Genomic DNA, 12,597 nt, shown 5'->3' on the forward strand with positions numbered 1-12,597 from the left:
CTCATAAGGCCCAAAGTGACATGGTATGTTTCAATCAAGGGCCTGAAGTGGTCATAATGTTTCAAAAAAGGGTTTGGCCTAAAGGGCGTTTTCGTCATTCCACATTTTAATTTTTTTATTCATTTTTTTTTTTTTTAAAAAAAAGCCACGCACTGACGGGAGTTTTGCCTCTCTCGCCTATGGCCGTCGGCCCATCGCTGGTGGGAGGTTGGCGGGCACGGCGAAGGCCAGCGGGGTCGCCGGCGACCTTGCCTGTCAGAGGCGAGGGCCTCCGGCCCTCGCCAAAATCGGGAGAGGGTCGGGCCCTCTCCCGGATCTAAGTGAGAGCCGGCGGTCCCCGCCCGGATCGGGGGTCGCCGACTGTTGCCCGGGATTGGGCCGGGGTCGCCTTGACTGGGCGACCGCCCACTAGCAACGGGGCGACGGTCGGCGGTCCCTAATTTGGGCGAGGATCGGCGGCCCTCACCCGGATCCAAGAGAGGGCCCGAGCCTTTCTTGGTTTTGGCCCTCACCTGCAGTAAACCGGGTCACCGACCCTCATCGAGGCACTGGCGACCCCGCCGGCCCTTTGTCGCCCCCTACCTCCCTCCGGCGGTGGGGCGGTGGCCTGAGGCGGGAGGGCCGCCCCTCCCGCCTTTGAACATCCACTTTCACCTTTTTTTTTTGTTGAAAAACAGATAACAAAAATATAATAAAAAAGAAAAAAATTAAATAAGTAAAAAGACTAAAATGCCTTTAAATTAGGCCTTTTTTGGGATTTTATGGTCATTTTAAGTCCTTATTTGAAATAGTGTTCATTTAGAGCTCTTATTTGAAAAAACATGAGAACTTCGGGTTCTTTTTTGGAATTTTCCCTATTTCTCCTGAATGGAAATTGTTTTCAAGAAAGATAATTTTCATTTGTTTGGCAATTTAGTTTAACTGATTTTCATTTTGACTACCAAACTGGCCTTATCATTTATCTGGCTCGGACGATTTGAATACGTGATAATAAAGCAGAAAAGGATAAGGGACTTAAAATTTAAAATTACGTAAAACCCATCTTCCAAGAAGGCGTCCCCTGCAGACCCCATGTCTCAAGACTTTTCGCTACGAACGTTGACTTTAAAGAGCAGAGTACTTTCCCCTGCTACTACTCGCTTCACCAGTTTCCTCGACTTTGGCTTCTCTATCTCGTGGCCATTCCTTCCTTTTCTCTGCCCATGGTGTTGTTGAATTCGTCTCTGGTTGGGGCATATCACTTGGAGGATTATCAGCAAGTTTTTCCCAGGTGAGAATTTGGAGCTTTCTTTTTTGTTTCCTCAATTTTCCTACGTTCTCCGCTCTCCATGTTGGTGGTTGGTACTGGTAAATTGCCATGCCTAGTTTTCCATGATTTATTTCATACATCCTTCACACAAGGAACGAAGAAGAAAACTTTCATCCTGTGTTGTGTCGGTTGTCTGTTCTGTCTTTCCATGGATCTGTTAATTCATGAGCAAATCACCCTAACAGGATACGTTCTTATGATCTTTTCTTTCTTTTTCTTGCAAGAGGAATTGCTTCATTCCAGTAAACTTTCCAGTACAGAGAAACTGTGCTAATGGGGGCAAAGCCTTTGACATCATGGAGGAAAACAAACATTAAACGGAAGGGGGGATTCCCGGATCTGATTCCCAGGACCCATCTTCCTCTTAACCGTAGCAGCCATTGAAACCCAATCGGCCCTTTTATTGAACTTCCTAATCACATACTGCTGAAATCGACTCAAGCTACTCGGAGGATTTCTAATGTTCGAATACAGAGGAACACAATCGCATCGGGTGGAAGTGGAAATATTTCACGAGAAGGGTAGATTTGATAACGGTCTCATGCTGGATGTGAAAGCGGCCCGAAACTATGAACAACAGCCCGGTGAACTAGTGGGACAAGCTTCTCAAACAAAAAGGGATGAGATCTGGAATTGCTTGATGAACGACGAGGTGCTCTGCCCTGGCGTTTGGGGACAAGGGGGACTGGGTAAAACCTCTCTTGTGAAGCATATACATGATCAAATAGTGCAGAATTGTAGAAGGTTCCATGGTGCTTGTTTGGTCATTGATTGCAGGAAGGCACTGTTGGTATGGTACAAACTGATATCGCGAACTCTCTTAAACTAGATTTGACGGAGGTGGGCACTATTTACTGGAGAGCAAGACTGACGGACGCATTGCAAGGTAGGAAGAACAGGTTCATATCTCTGTTTGAAGCTTCGTCCTTTGGGAAGGAGAGCGGCCATGTCAATTACGCTATACTTGTGGAGGTATCAGAGTTTATGACACTTGTTAATATCATAGTTACAAAAAATTTAAACCCCTTTATAATCCTTTGTTAGTTGTGTTTATGGATCTTTCAATTGGAGTTGATAACAAATTGTATAGTAGTTAAAAGGAGATCTAAAATATATAAGAATACAGTATACCACTTTATTACTCTATTTCCTCTCACCAGTTCAAATCCGGTTCACACATGAGAAGACCTCTTGTTTTAAAGAGAGGAGGATATATTTTTTCATACAATAAGAGAGTAATATTGAACTCTTAATCAAATGAGTAATATGATAGGTACGTCGGATGGTGGGTAGCCGACTGGGAAGGCTTAGAAACCAAAATGATCAGATTTCTTGCAACGTTGTTGGAAGTACCACATTGGTCCGTGTCACTGGAATGCATGGCATGGTTTCCACGTGGGAACATTGGACATATGGCACGCGGTTGTTGTATGCAAAGGGATGCTCTAGCTGATACTACATCATGCTTCTATGCGGGCAGCTTGCACGTATAACATGCACTTGTTCCATGTAGAGGAATGCCCCTACCGTTACATGCCACAAGGGAAACAACAAAAGCAGAGAGCAACTGGGAAAATTTTCGCCAAACGGAGTAGGATGCTGCACCATTCAATGCAGTTGTAGCAGGTGACAGTTCTATTGCATTGCGATATGCTTTTGCATAATTTGATCTTGGTGCTACGCATACCTTTATCTCTACTAAATTTGTTGAGAAGATGCTTTGCCTTTTTTTTTTTTTAAATAATTTGCATGTTGATATTCCTACCGGTGTTTTTTTAGTTGCTGATCGTGTGTTAAAAAAATGTATGCTCCAAATTAATAATGTAAAATTACCTATAAATCTGGTGAAGGTAAATATATAGGATTTCGGTGTTATTTAAGAGAGTTTGGTTGATCTAACATCATGCTTTTGTTGATTGCTTTTTAAATAAAATTTCTTTTAGACTTACTTTCAAATCAGTTTGAATTCTCTTTTTCAGGTTGTTATAAAGGCACTTTTTAAATATTGATCTCAATCTTGCAATCGAAGGGACTTTTGAAATGGATTGCTATGGTTATTTTGGCTTGTCTACAAGACAAAAGAACGGATGCTATAAAACTGGAAGCCATCCATATTGTCAGAGAGTTTCCAGATGTGTATCCTGAGCATCTACCAAGTTTGCCTTCTTATAGAAAGATTGAAATCTGCATTGATTTCATGACTGGTACAACATCTATATCTAAAGCCCCATAACCGATGGCATTTTCTGGACTAGAAGAATTGAAAACACAGTCGGAGGAGCTTTTGGATGAATGCTTCATTAGAGCCAAGTTTAAGCTTGGGGAGCTCCTGTCTCATTTGTGAAAAAAGACGGTACCATGACACTTGTATGGACTACCGAGAAATTAATAAGATGACGATAAAAACAAATATAACTGTTGGAAAATCTCCTATAATCTCTCCTTATTTGGAATATTATGTGATTTGTTTTTGTAAATTAGCTATTAGGTGTTGATTAGTACCTAATTTAGGTTTCTTACCTAATTTAGGTTGCTTACCTAATTTAGGTCTTTTACCTAATTTAGGTAAGAAACCTAACTTAGGTCTTTTACCTAATTTAGGTTTCTTACCTAACTTAGGTCTTTTGTTCTTCTATATATACACCTTGTAATTACTCAATAAGATTAAGAAAGACATAGATTCTTTTCTTCATGGTATCAGAGCCGGGTTTTCGATCGATTTCTGTCTCTTTTTTTTTTCTCTGCTGCTTCATTGCAGTTCTTTTTTCAGCCTTATTGCTGACTTAACTAGCCATATTGCTAGCCTTCGGTTGTGTGTTACCAAATGGAAGATTCGGGGAAGTCTATCTTCAACGTCGGAGAAGAAGTTGGTAAAATCGGGGCTCTCCTTGACTCCCTATCTAAGTCTTCGATATGTGTTCATTGGTCCGATCGGGTGGTGTCTAATTTGAAAACTCAACGGCTTCTCGGTACCCTAATTCATGGATTCTTGATTCGGGAGCAACCAACCATATGACACCGATCCCACTAAATTGAAACTTATAAACCATTGCCGGAAATAGGAACATTACCATAGCGGATGGATCTCCTTGTAGCTGGCCAGGAACCATAACTCTAAATCCCTCACTTAAACTGACAACGTCCTTCTGTTCCTAAGTGTCCACCAATCTCCTTTCCATTAATCCTTACCAAGATCGATTGTAAGGTATTTTTTCCATTGATCATTGTATTTTGGGGAAACGGGGAGGACGTTGGATTTGCTAAGGACGGAATGGGCTCTACTACCTTGAGGATTAGGGTTGGCCTCTTGTGAGTTATAGTACCTCTTCATTCTTGTAATCCTATCCATTCATCTTTTGGCTTCATTTTTTGGTTAGGACATCCGTTTAGTCTTCTTAGGACTATGTTTCCTTCCATTTTTAAAGATGTTGCTGTTGAAAATCTTCATTGTGAAGTTTGTGAAATTGCAAACATCTGTGCTTCCTTCCTTTAAATAACAATGCTAGGTTTCACACGTTCTCTTTTTCATCGATGTGTGGGGTGTCTAGGATTGCTAATTTGGGAGCTAGATGGTTTGTTCTTTTATCGATGATTGTACTGTCTCATGGCTCTATCTTATGAAAGACAAATCTAATGTTCAATCTATATTCAAACTTTCTAAAATGATAGTATCAATTTGGGGTGTCATTGGGAGACTTAGGTCGATAATGGGAAGGAATATTTCAATCGGATCTTGATCACTTTTCCAAACTCAGGTATTTTCCGGTCCTCTTTGATACCCCTCAACAAAATGGGATTGCGAAAGGAAAAATAGACACCTCTAAATGTTACTCGGGCTCTCTCTTTCAAATGTTGCCAAGCATTTTTGGGGGTGTTTTAACTTATATCTTATTAATCGGTTCCTTCAAAGCTTAGGAAATAAAGTCCCTGTCTTGTTACTTTTTATCCTAATGTTTCCCATAACTATCTTTTCCCTCGGTCTTTGGTGTGTTGCATTTGTGCTATTCTAATCCACAAACAAACTCCCCGTGTTCAGTGTTTTTTGGGTACTCCATACTCAAAGGTTATAAATGCTATGATCCTTTAACAAGTGGTTTTTTCTCTATGGATGTCACTTTATGAAAACAGCCTTTTTCTTCCAAACACTATCTTGGGGGACTCTAATGAAGATGTGGTTTATCCGCCTCTCCTAGTCGTGTCTCCACCGTTCCCTTCTTCTGTCCTGCCTTTGTCCTAGTCCTTTCGTCCATCAGTCCTCTTCTGTCCTGTTCCCTAGCTCCGCTAGTTCATCTCTTTTGTCTAGAATGAACCATGCGAAGTTTATCAGAAGGCTCAATTGCGGATCAAATCCCGTTATCGGCGTTATCGTAATGAAATCACTCCTTCTTCTAATGACCAAGTTAAGTGATTTGGTTTACCTATTGCCTTGAGAAAAGCTCGAATGTCCCACATCCTTCCCCAATTTGTGTTACCAAGACTATCTACCCACCAAGCCTTTTTGTCTTGATTCAATTACATTCTAACTCGTACATGAAGCTTTTGAGGATGGATTGGATCAAGCTATGATGGAGGAAATGAATGCATTGAGAAGAATGATACATGGGAAGTTGTAACTTTCCCAAGGCAAGACGTGGGATGTAAATGGGTTTATACCCTTAAGTCAAGCTGATGGGACCTTGGGAGGTATAAGCGGCTGGTGCAAGGTACCAACACATGGGGTGGTTTCGCTGCAAGATGATACGCGGGTGTTTTTTCTTGGGCTAACTTTGGTTGGTTTTGGAATTTGATGTGAAGAATGCCTTTTCATGGAGATTTGGGGGAGTCTTTTGGGCCTCGGGTTTTGCAGGACTTTGGAAACAATCGTGTGTCGGCTTAAAGGCTCTATATGGTTAGCAGTCCCCAGGCTTGGTTTGGAAGGTTCACGAAGACAATGCTTAAGATGGGTTACAAGCAAGTGAGGGGTCCCCTATTCTCAACACTCAATGGGGTTGGTCGCTCTACTTGTGTATGTAGATGATATAATTGTGGTAATGATGGTGGAAAGTCTCTTAGGTAGTCTTGCTCACAATTTGAGATCAAGACCTTGGAAGTTGAGATACTTCCTTGGTATCGGTGGCCTACTCTAAGGGGTTTTTTATATCCCAAGGAAGTTATCTTGATCTTCTCAAAGAAACGGGATGTCTCAATAGCAGGTGGCACTCCTATTGTGCAAAGTAAAATGGATGGACAGGAGAGAATGGCATAGTTGGAAAGGGAGATATCAAGGTTAGTAGGAAGGCTTATTTATTTGTCTCATACTAGGCCGCATAGCCTATGTTGTGGGAGTTGTAAGTGGTTCATGCTGATCCTAAAGAAGACATATGCAGTGTCTGGATCCTTCCTACCTCAAGCTACTCCGGAAAGGTTTTTGTTTAAAAGGGTGCAGCTAAATCTTGAAGCCTATTGTGGTTATGGGGGTGTAGAGGTCCACATCGGCTTTGCCCTTCTGAAATCTTGTCTTGGCGGGTAAAAACAAAATGTTGTTGCTAGATCTAGTGCTGGCTGATCGGGCTGGCGATGGGTTGTGAACTTTTGTGGCTGGTTGTCTTGAAGACCTGGTGGGCTGAAGGAACTATGGACTCTATTGTGATAATAAATCGAATACATTGCTCACAATCTTGATGTCGACCAAGCATATTGGGTGGGATTTTATCGAGCTTGAGTGTGTACTCCCTACCTCTAGAAAGTTGCGGATGTATTGACCAAGGCCTACGTGTCGAGATTTCAGGTTATGAAGTTGGGCTGGAGATATTCCCCCACTTGGGGTGTTGGAATCTCCTATAATCTCTCTTTTTGGATATTATGTGATTTGTTTTTGTAAATTAGCTATTGGTGTTGATTGTCCTAATTTGGTTCTCCTATTTGGTTGCTTCTATTTAGGTCTTTCCTAATTTGGTGAAACCTACTTGTCTTTCATTTGGTTTTTTTTTTGTTTTTATATACCCTTGTATTACTCATATTAGAGCTCTCAATAACCTACATTAAATTGATGATTTGATCAACTTCGGGGAGCTTGGGTATTTTCCGAGATTGACCTTCATTCCTATTATCATCAGTTGAAAATAAAAGTATATGATGTGCCTAAAACTATTTATGAATTTCTTGTCATGCCTTTTGGATTAACGAATGTGCCTGCTGCTTTCAAGGATTTGATGAACAAGGTATTTAAGGATTATCTGAACAGATTTATTTTTAGTATTCATTGATGGCATTTTGGGATATTCAATGAGTTTGGAGGAGTACAAGTAGCACTTGAGGGTTGTCTTGTTGACTTTGCGTGAAAAGAAGTTTGCTAAATTTAGTAAACGCGACTTTTGGCTTTCTTATATGTGGGCCATGTGGTTTCAAAGGATGACATTTTTGTTGAATTGAAGAAATTTGATGCAGTTGTTTGGTGGAATTGCCCTACTAGTGATACAGAAGGGAGAAACTTTCTCCAGTCAACTGGATTCTGCAGGTTGTGGAGGGATTCCTTAAAATTGCTGGTCACTTACTCGCCTAACTCATAAGGGTGTTGAATTTGTGTGGTCAGGTTCAATGTGAGTGCAGTTTCCAAGACTAAAGAGGCGATTAATGTCAGCACAAATATTGACTGGCTACAGCGACTGGTGGGTCCACAGTTTACTGTGACGCGTCTAAAGAAGGTACTACTTGTATACTGAGAATCACGAAGACTTTACAGATCACAAGAGCTTGAAATATGTTTTTACTCAAAAAGAACTGAACATGAGCAGAGGAAACAGTCAGAGCTTCTGCAAGATTATGATCTGTCTATCAACTGCCAGCCAGGTAAAGAAGCATGGTACCATGAATCCATTCTCGGGGATATGAGAAAGTTGGACCTGAAGGCATTGGTTCATCAGCTTGGTTACAACCAATCTTGGTTGACATAATCAGGTCTGAAGAGAATGAAGGTGTATGCAAGACTCTCGGTGATAATTCCTTTGTTTGTCTGGCTCGGCCAATTATGCAAGGTTAGTTGATGCCATGTAAATGCGTGACAACAAAGCAGAAAAGGCAAAAGAGGGCTCAAACATTTTGAACACAATCTTCCAAGAAGGTGTCCTGGAAACGCCATGCCTCATGACTTTAGCTTCGGGATTGACTAAAGAATAGAGAGACTGCGAAGTTCACCCTACTACTTCACCATTTTCATCGACTTTTGCTTCCCTCTCGCAGCCATTCTGTCCTTTTACTCTGCCCTTTTTGTCGCTTTCTTCATTGTTGAAAATGTGGAGCTTTCCTCTTCCTAAATTTCCTTGTGCTCTCTCGCTGACAAATGGATGGTCAAAGAGAATGATTCATACCTTAGAGGACATATTAGTAGGTAATGAGTAACTGGTCCAGAGTTTATTCCAGGTTGGCTTGACATCGTCTCAAATCAGCACAGAATCTTCAGAAAAGTTGCGAAAACATTATAAGGCACAGTGAAATTGGACCTGGGGATGACATGTTCCTGAAATTTTTTTCTCCAAAGGGTGCTATGAGATTCGGCATGCACAGTACATGACGTCCAAGATACGTGGGACCATTCTTGATCTCATAGAAGATTGTTGATTTTGCTTACAAACACTTTGCCGCCAGCTTGGTATGTATAGACTTTCATGTATCTTTATCACGGAGATGTGTCTAATCCTGAACGTGTGCTAGATTTTACATTGAAGGAAAACTTATAAGGAGCAACTATTAGCATTGTCAATAGAAATGTTAAGTGCTGCGACATCACTCTATTTCCTATGTGCAGATCTAATGGCAAAACCACACCAAAGGAGAGGCTTCTTGGGAGCTGAAGGAGAATGCAAAGCACAAAAACCCTTATTTAAGGTAAAGACACAAAAATAATATAGCTCCTTAGCGAGTTCTATTTGATATGTTAAATGGTCGTCGGCATTGTCTTGATCGCTTTAGAAAATTCGTTGCAATTACCTCATTTTTTGCTTCGATGAGTGCAAATGTAATTGGATCATATACTTTGCTTGTTTCAATGATTTCTCGTTTGAGTTTTGCTAGCAATTCTTTTCTCCCGAAAAAAGCCTCCGCGGTGAGTTGTGCAGAAAAACTCTCAAGATTCGGAATAAGTTCTGTCCTTTTTCTGCAATCTTTAATCTACCACGAAAAGAGTATTATGCTATAAATAGCTTTTACGACAAAGGAGAGCTTTCTTTTATTAACTAGTGGTGCGTTTGTTTTGGCTGAAGTCAATGATTTGGAGGACCTTTTCTTGAAAATAATTGTCTGTTTGACACTTACTATTATTAGGTAATGAGTAATATTCTCATTATCAACAGCGACTTATTTGTAAACAGAAAAAATATTTTGCACCGACGATTTTGTAAACAATCATTTCTAGGAGAATTCTTTTCTGAATTGTTGGTTTTTTTCCCGCAAAGAGCACCCTCAAAAAATTCATTTGATTGCAAAATTATCCTATCTTCCAAGGACGAAAGTTCATGCGATGTGATATGATGATGAAGTAGAAAGGCGGAAGGGAACTAGAAATATTCTCAAATATCTTTTGCAAATTATACGTTAATCAGCACAATGCCCGAGGGCGTCAACCACTTTTTGACATGAAAAGCGACCTTTTTTTTGCCGGGGGGGAGGGGGGGTGTGGGAAAGGGGAGGAGGTGTGTGGGGTGCGGGGGGCTCCCATGCGACCCCAAGTCTTTGGCTATCTTCCAGGAAGGTGTGTGCGAGACTGTCGAAGATCATTCTATCGTTTGTCTGGCTCGGACATTCATGCAACGTAAGGTCATGCCGTGTTCTCGTACGTGATGATAAAGCAGAGACCCTCGTGGAGACTTTTTTGCCCTCAGGCATTGACTTAAAATTCTACTTCCAGTTTACTTCGCCATTGCCTCTTTCCGGTAGCCATTTCTTCCTTTACTCTCTGCCTACTTTGTCTCTTGGTTTCATTGTGGAAGTGATCTCTTGTTGCAGTGGTCTATTGGGAGGACTATCAGCAAGTTTTTACCAGGTGAGACTCTTTAGTTTTCTGTCTATAAGTTATTTTGAGAATAATATTCCCTTGTTTTCCTCTGAAAATGAACGGATCTCAAACAGATTGCTTTCGTACATGTGAATTACACAACATGACTCATACCACCACATAGAGACTATTACATGTGCAGTCAGCCACACTAGTTTCGATTCGCACCTTACTAGGGTCCTTTAATAGGGTTGGTGGTGGGGTAGATCATGGGTTTGGAATTTATCAAGTTAGGAAGAACACGTCCTTGGGACGTTCCAACTCTTGCCAATTGCTTCTTTGCCTCAATTAGGGGAGGTCCAGGATGGGTAAGTTCCCAGCTTTTGTAACTGCCTACCCTGTTAACTGAAAACCTACCAACCCTAGTGACCTTGGAATTGAACTGACCGGCCATGGCTTTTTTTTTATACATGGAATATTGTATCAAACATGAACACAGTTCTTTATGCTTGAGGATAGTACGTCAAACATATTCACAACACAAGACTGACGAAGAGAAAAGGTAAAAGAGCATCACTTACTTAGGGTTAGGGATGAACAGGCTCAATATCAATTCAGTTTCAGGTTCTACCTTGCTAGGCCGGTTCCCAAGTAGAACCCGCTAGTTCAGGGGCCTAAAACAGGAATCAAACCAGTCAAGACCAAGATCCAGTTTTTGGAACCGGAAAACTGAACCAATCACCATATGAACCGGCTTTGAGCCTGGCTGGGCAAGGCTGGTCTCGGCTGATGCTCAGGACCCCTACCTCAAATTATAGCAGCGTGAATAAAGTTGTCCTTTTGATTCCCCACAGGCTTTCCCCTAGTAAATTCCTCTAAGACAACCCAAAATCGTGGCTGCATACTCCTTTTCTTTCTCTACAGGCATTCCGTTTTCATTCTTGTCTTGCACATCAAACACTAATTAAATGACACTCAAGAAATACTGAGGTACTTCATAATCGGTAGGAGTCAAAATATAAATGGCGAAAGCTAATGATAATATATCTAGATAGCTTGTCTACCGAGTTTATACGCTCTTTATGTTCTTGTGGTCTCTCTTCACATGTTGAGAAGTTTTGTACGTGGAAATACTAATTAACAACATTTTTCCCCCAATGCTTTCAGCAGTCTTACTATGGATATCAACGAAATTCTGGGAATCGCCAACCATGCCACCAGGTTTTTTCAAAAGATTTGCAACGTCAATGGAGTCAAAGCGAAGATGGATGCTCTGGAAAGTAATATGGGACTGGTGTCAGCCAGGAAGGATGACATTAGTTTGGAACTAGAGCAGGAAGAGCAGAGACCAGGAAAGAGAAGGAAGAATGAAGTTAACTTGTGGATACGAAGAGTAGGATCACTGGAGGGTCAAGTCCGCGAGTTAGGACGAAAAGTTGAAGAGCGCCATTTCTTTTATCATAGCGTGTTGGAGGATCAGGTGAGTGGCCTTGCTACCAAAGTGGAAATATTGGACAAAAAGAGTAGATTTTTTAACGGTCTCACGCTGGACGTAAGACCGGCCCGAGGCTATAAGCTACAACCAGGTGAACTAGTGGGACAAGCTTCTCAAACAATAAAGGATGAGATCTGGGATTGCTTGATGAGGGAAGAGGTGCTCCTTGTGGGCGTTTGGGGTCAGAGGGGAGTGGGCAAGACCTTTCTCACAAAGCATATACATGATCGAATCGTGGAAGAATGTCCAAGGTTTGATGGCGCTTGCTTAGTCACTGCATCACAAGAATGCAATGTTGGTAGGATACAAGCCGATATTGCCAACTATCTCAAACTTGATCTGACAGAGGTGAGCGGTGTTTACTGGGGTGCAAGACTGAAGGAGGCATTGCAGGGTAGGAGACTCCTCTTTATCTTGGATGATGTTGGGAAATATTACTCCTTGGAAGAAGTGGGTATAGCCCTGGAAAGAAATGGATGTAAATTGATCGTGACGTCGCGATCGAGGGATGTGTGCGAGCAAATGAATTGCCATGACCTTGTCCATGTACCAACTCTTGCCGAGGAGGTGCCTCGGAGATAGGAGGAAGTGTCAAAACTAGAACCAGAGGGTTTTGGGAAGTTAGAAGAAGTAAGCTGGTTGTCTCAGGGCGTTGATAAATTTGACTGGGAAGTTAGAGGGGCACAATCAACTGTAAATTCCATTTAGCAACTCGGGATTTTGCGGACGTCCCAAGTTAACTTCCACATTTGTTTCTTCTCTCTCTTTTTGTTTGTTTCTTGTATGTACAATGATATAAGTATATTTCCCCCATAATTTGATTGT

General features: G+C 41.5%; 2 protein-coding genes across 2 annotated transcripts; both read left to right on the top strand.

Moving 5' to 3' along the window:
• The first annotated feature begins 1,005 nt into the window (after window positions 1-1,005).
• On the top strand, window positions 1,006-9,373 carry LOC115731765. The gene is made up of 4 exons (XM_048274177.1): window positions 1,006-1,270; window positions 1,536-2,281; window positions 2,823-2,935; window positions 9,093-9,373. Exons 2-4 carry the CDS (start codon window positions 2,102-2,104, stop codon window positions 9,136-9,138), a joined length of 339 nt encoding a protein of 112 aa, XP_048130134.1. The 5' UTR covers window positions 1,006-1,270; window positions 1,536-2,101; the 3' UTR covers window positions 9,139-9,373.
• LOC115728029 (putative disease resistance protein At1g63350) lies at window positions 1,041-12,597 on the top strand. Its single transcript, XM_048274175.1, has 4 exons — window positions 1,041-1,063; window positions 10,137-10,215; window positions 10,289-10,325; window positions 11,448-12,597. Exon 4 carries the CDS (start codon window positions 11,455-11,457, stop codon window positions 12,352-12,354), a length of 900 nt encoding a protein of 299 aa, XP_048130132.1. The 5' UTR covers window positions 1,041-1,063; window positions 10,137-10,215; window positions 10,289-10,325; window positions 11,448-11,454; the 3' UTR covers window positions 12,355-12,597.

This window comes from Rhodamnia argentea, chromosome 2 (genome assembly GCF_020921035.1).
Source record: "Rhodamnia argentea isolate NSW1041297 chromosome 2, ASM2092103v1, whole genome shotgun sequence".
Lineage (NCBI taxonomy): Eukaryota > Viridiplantae > Streptophyta > Magnoliopsida > Myrtales > Myrtaceae > Rhodamnia > Rhodamnia argentea.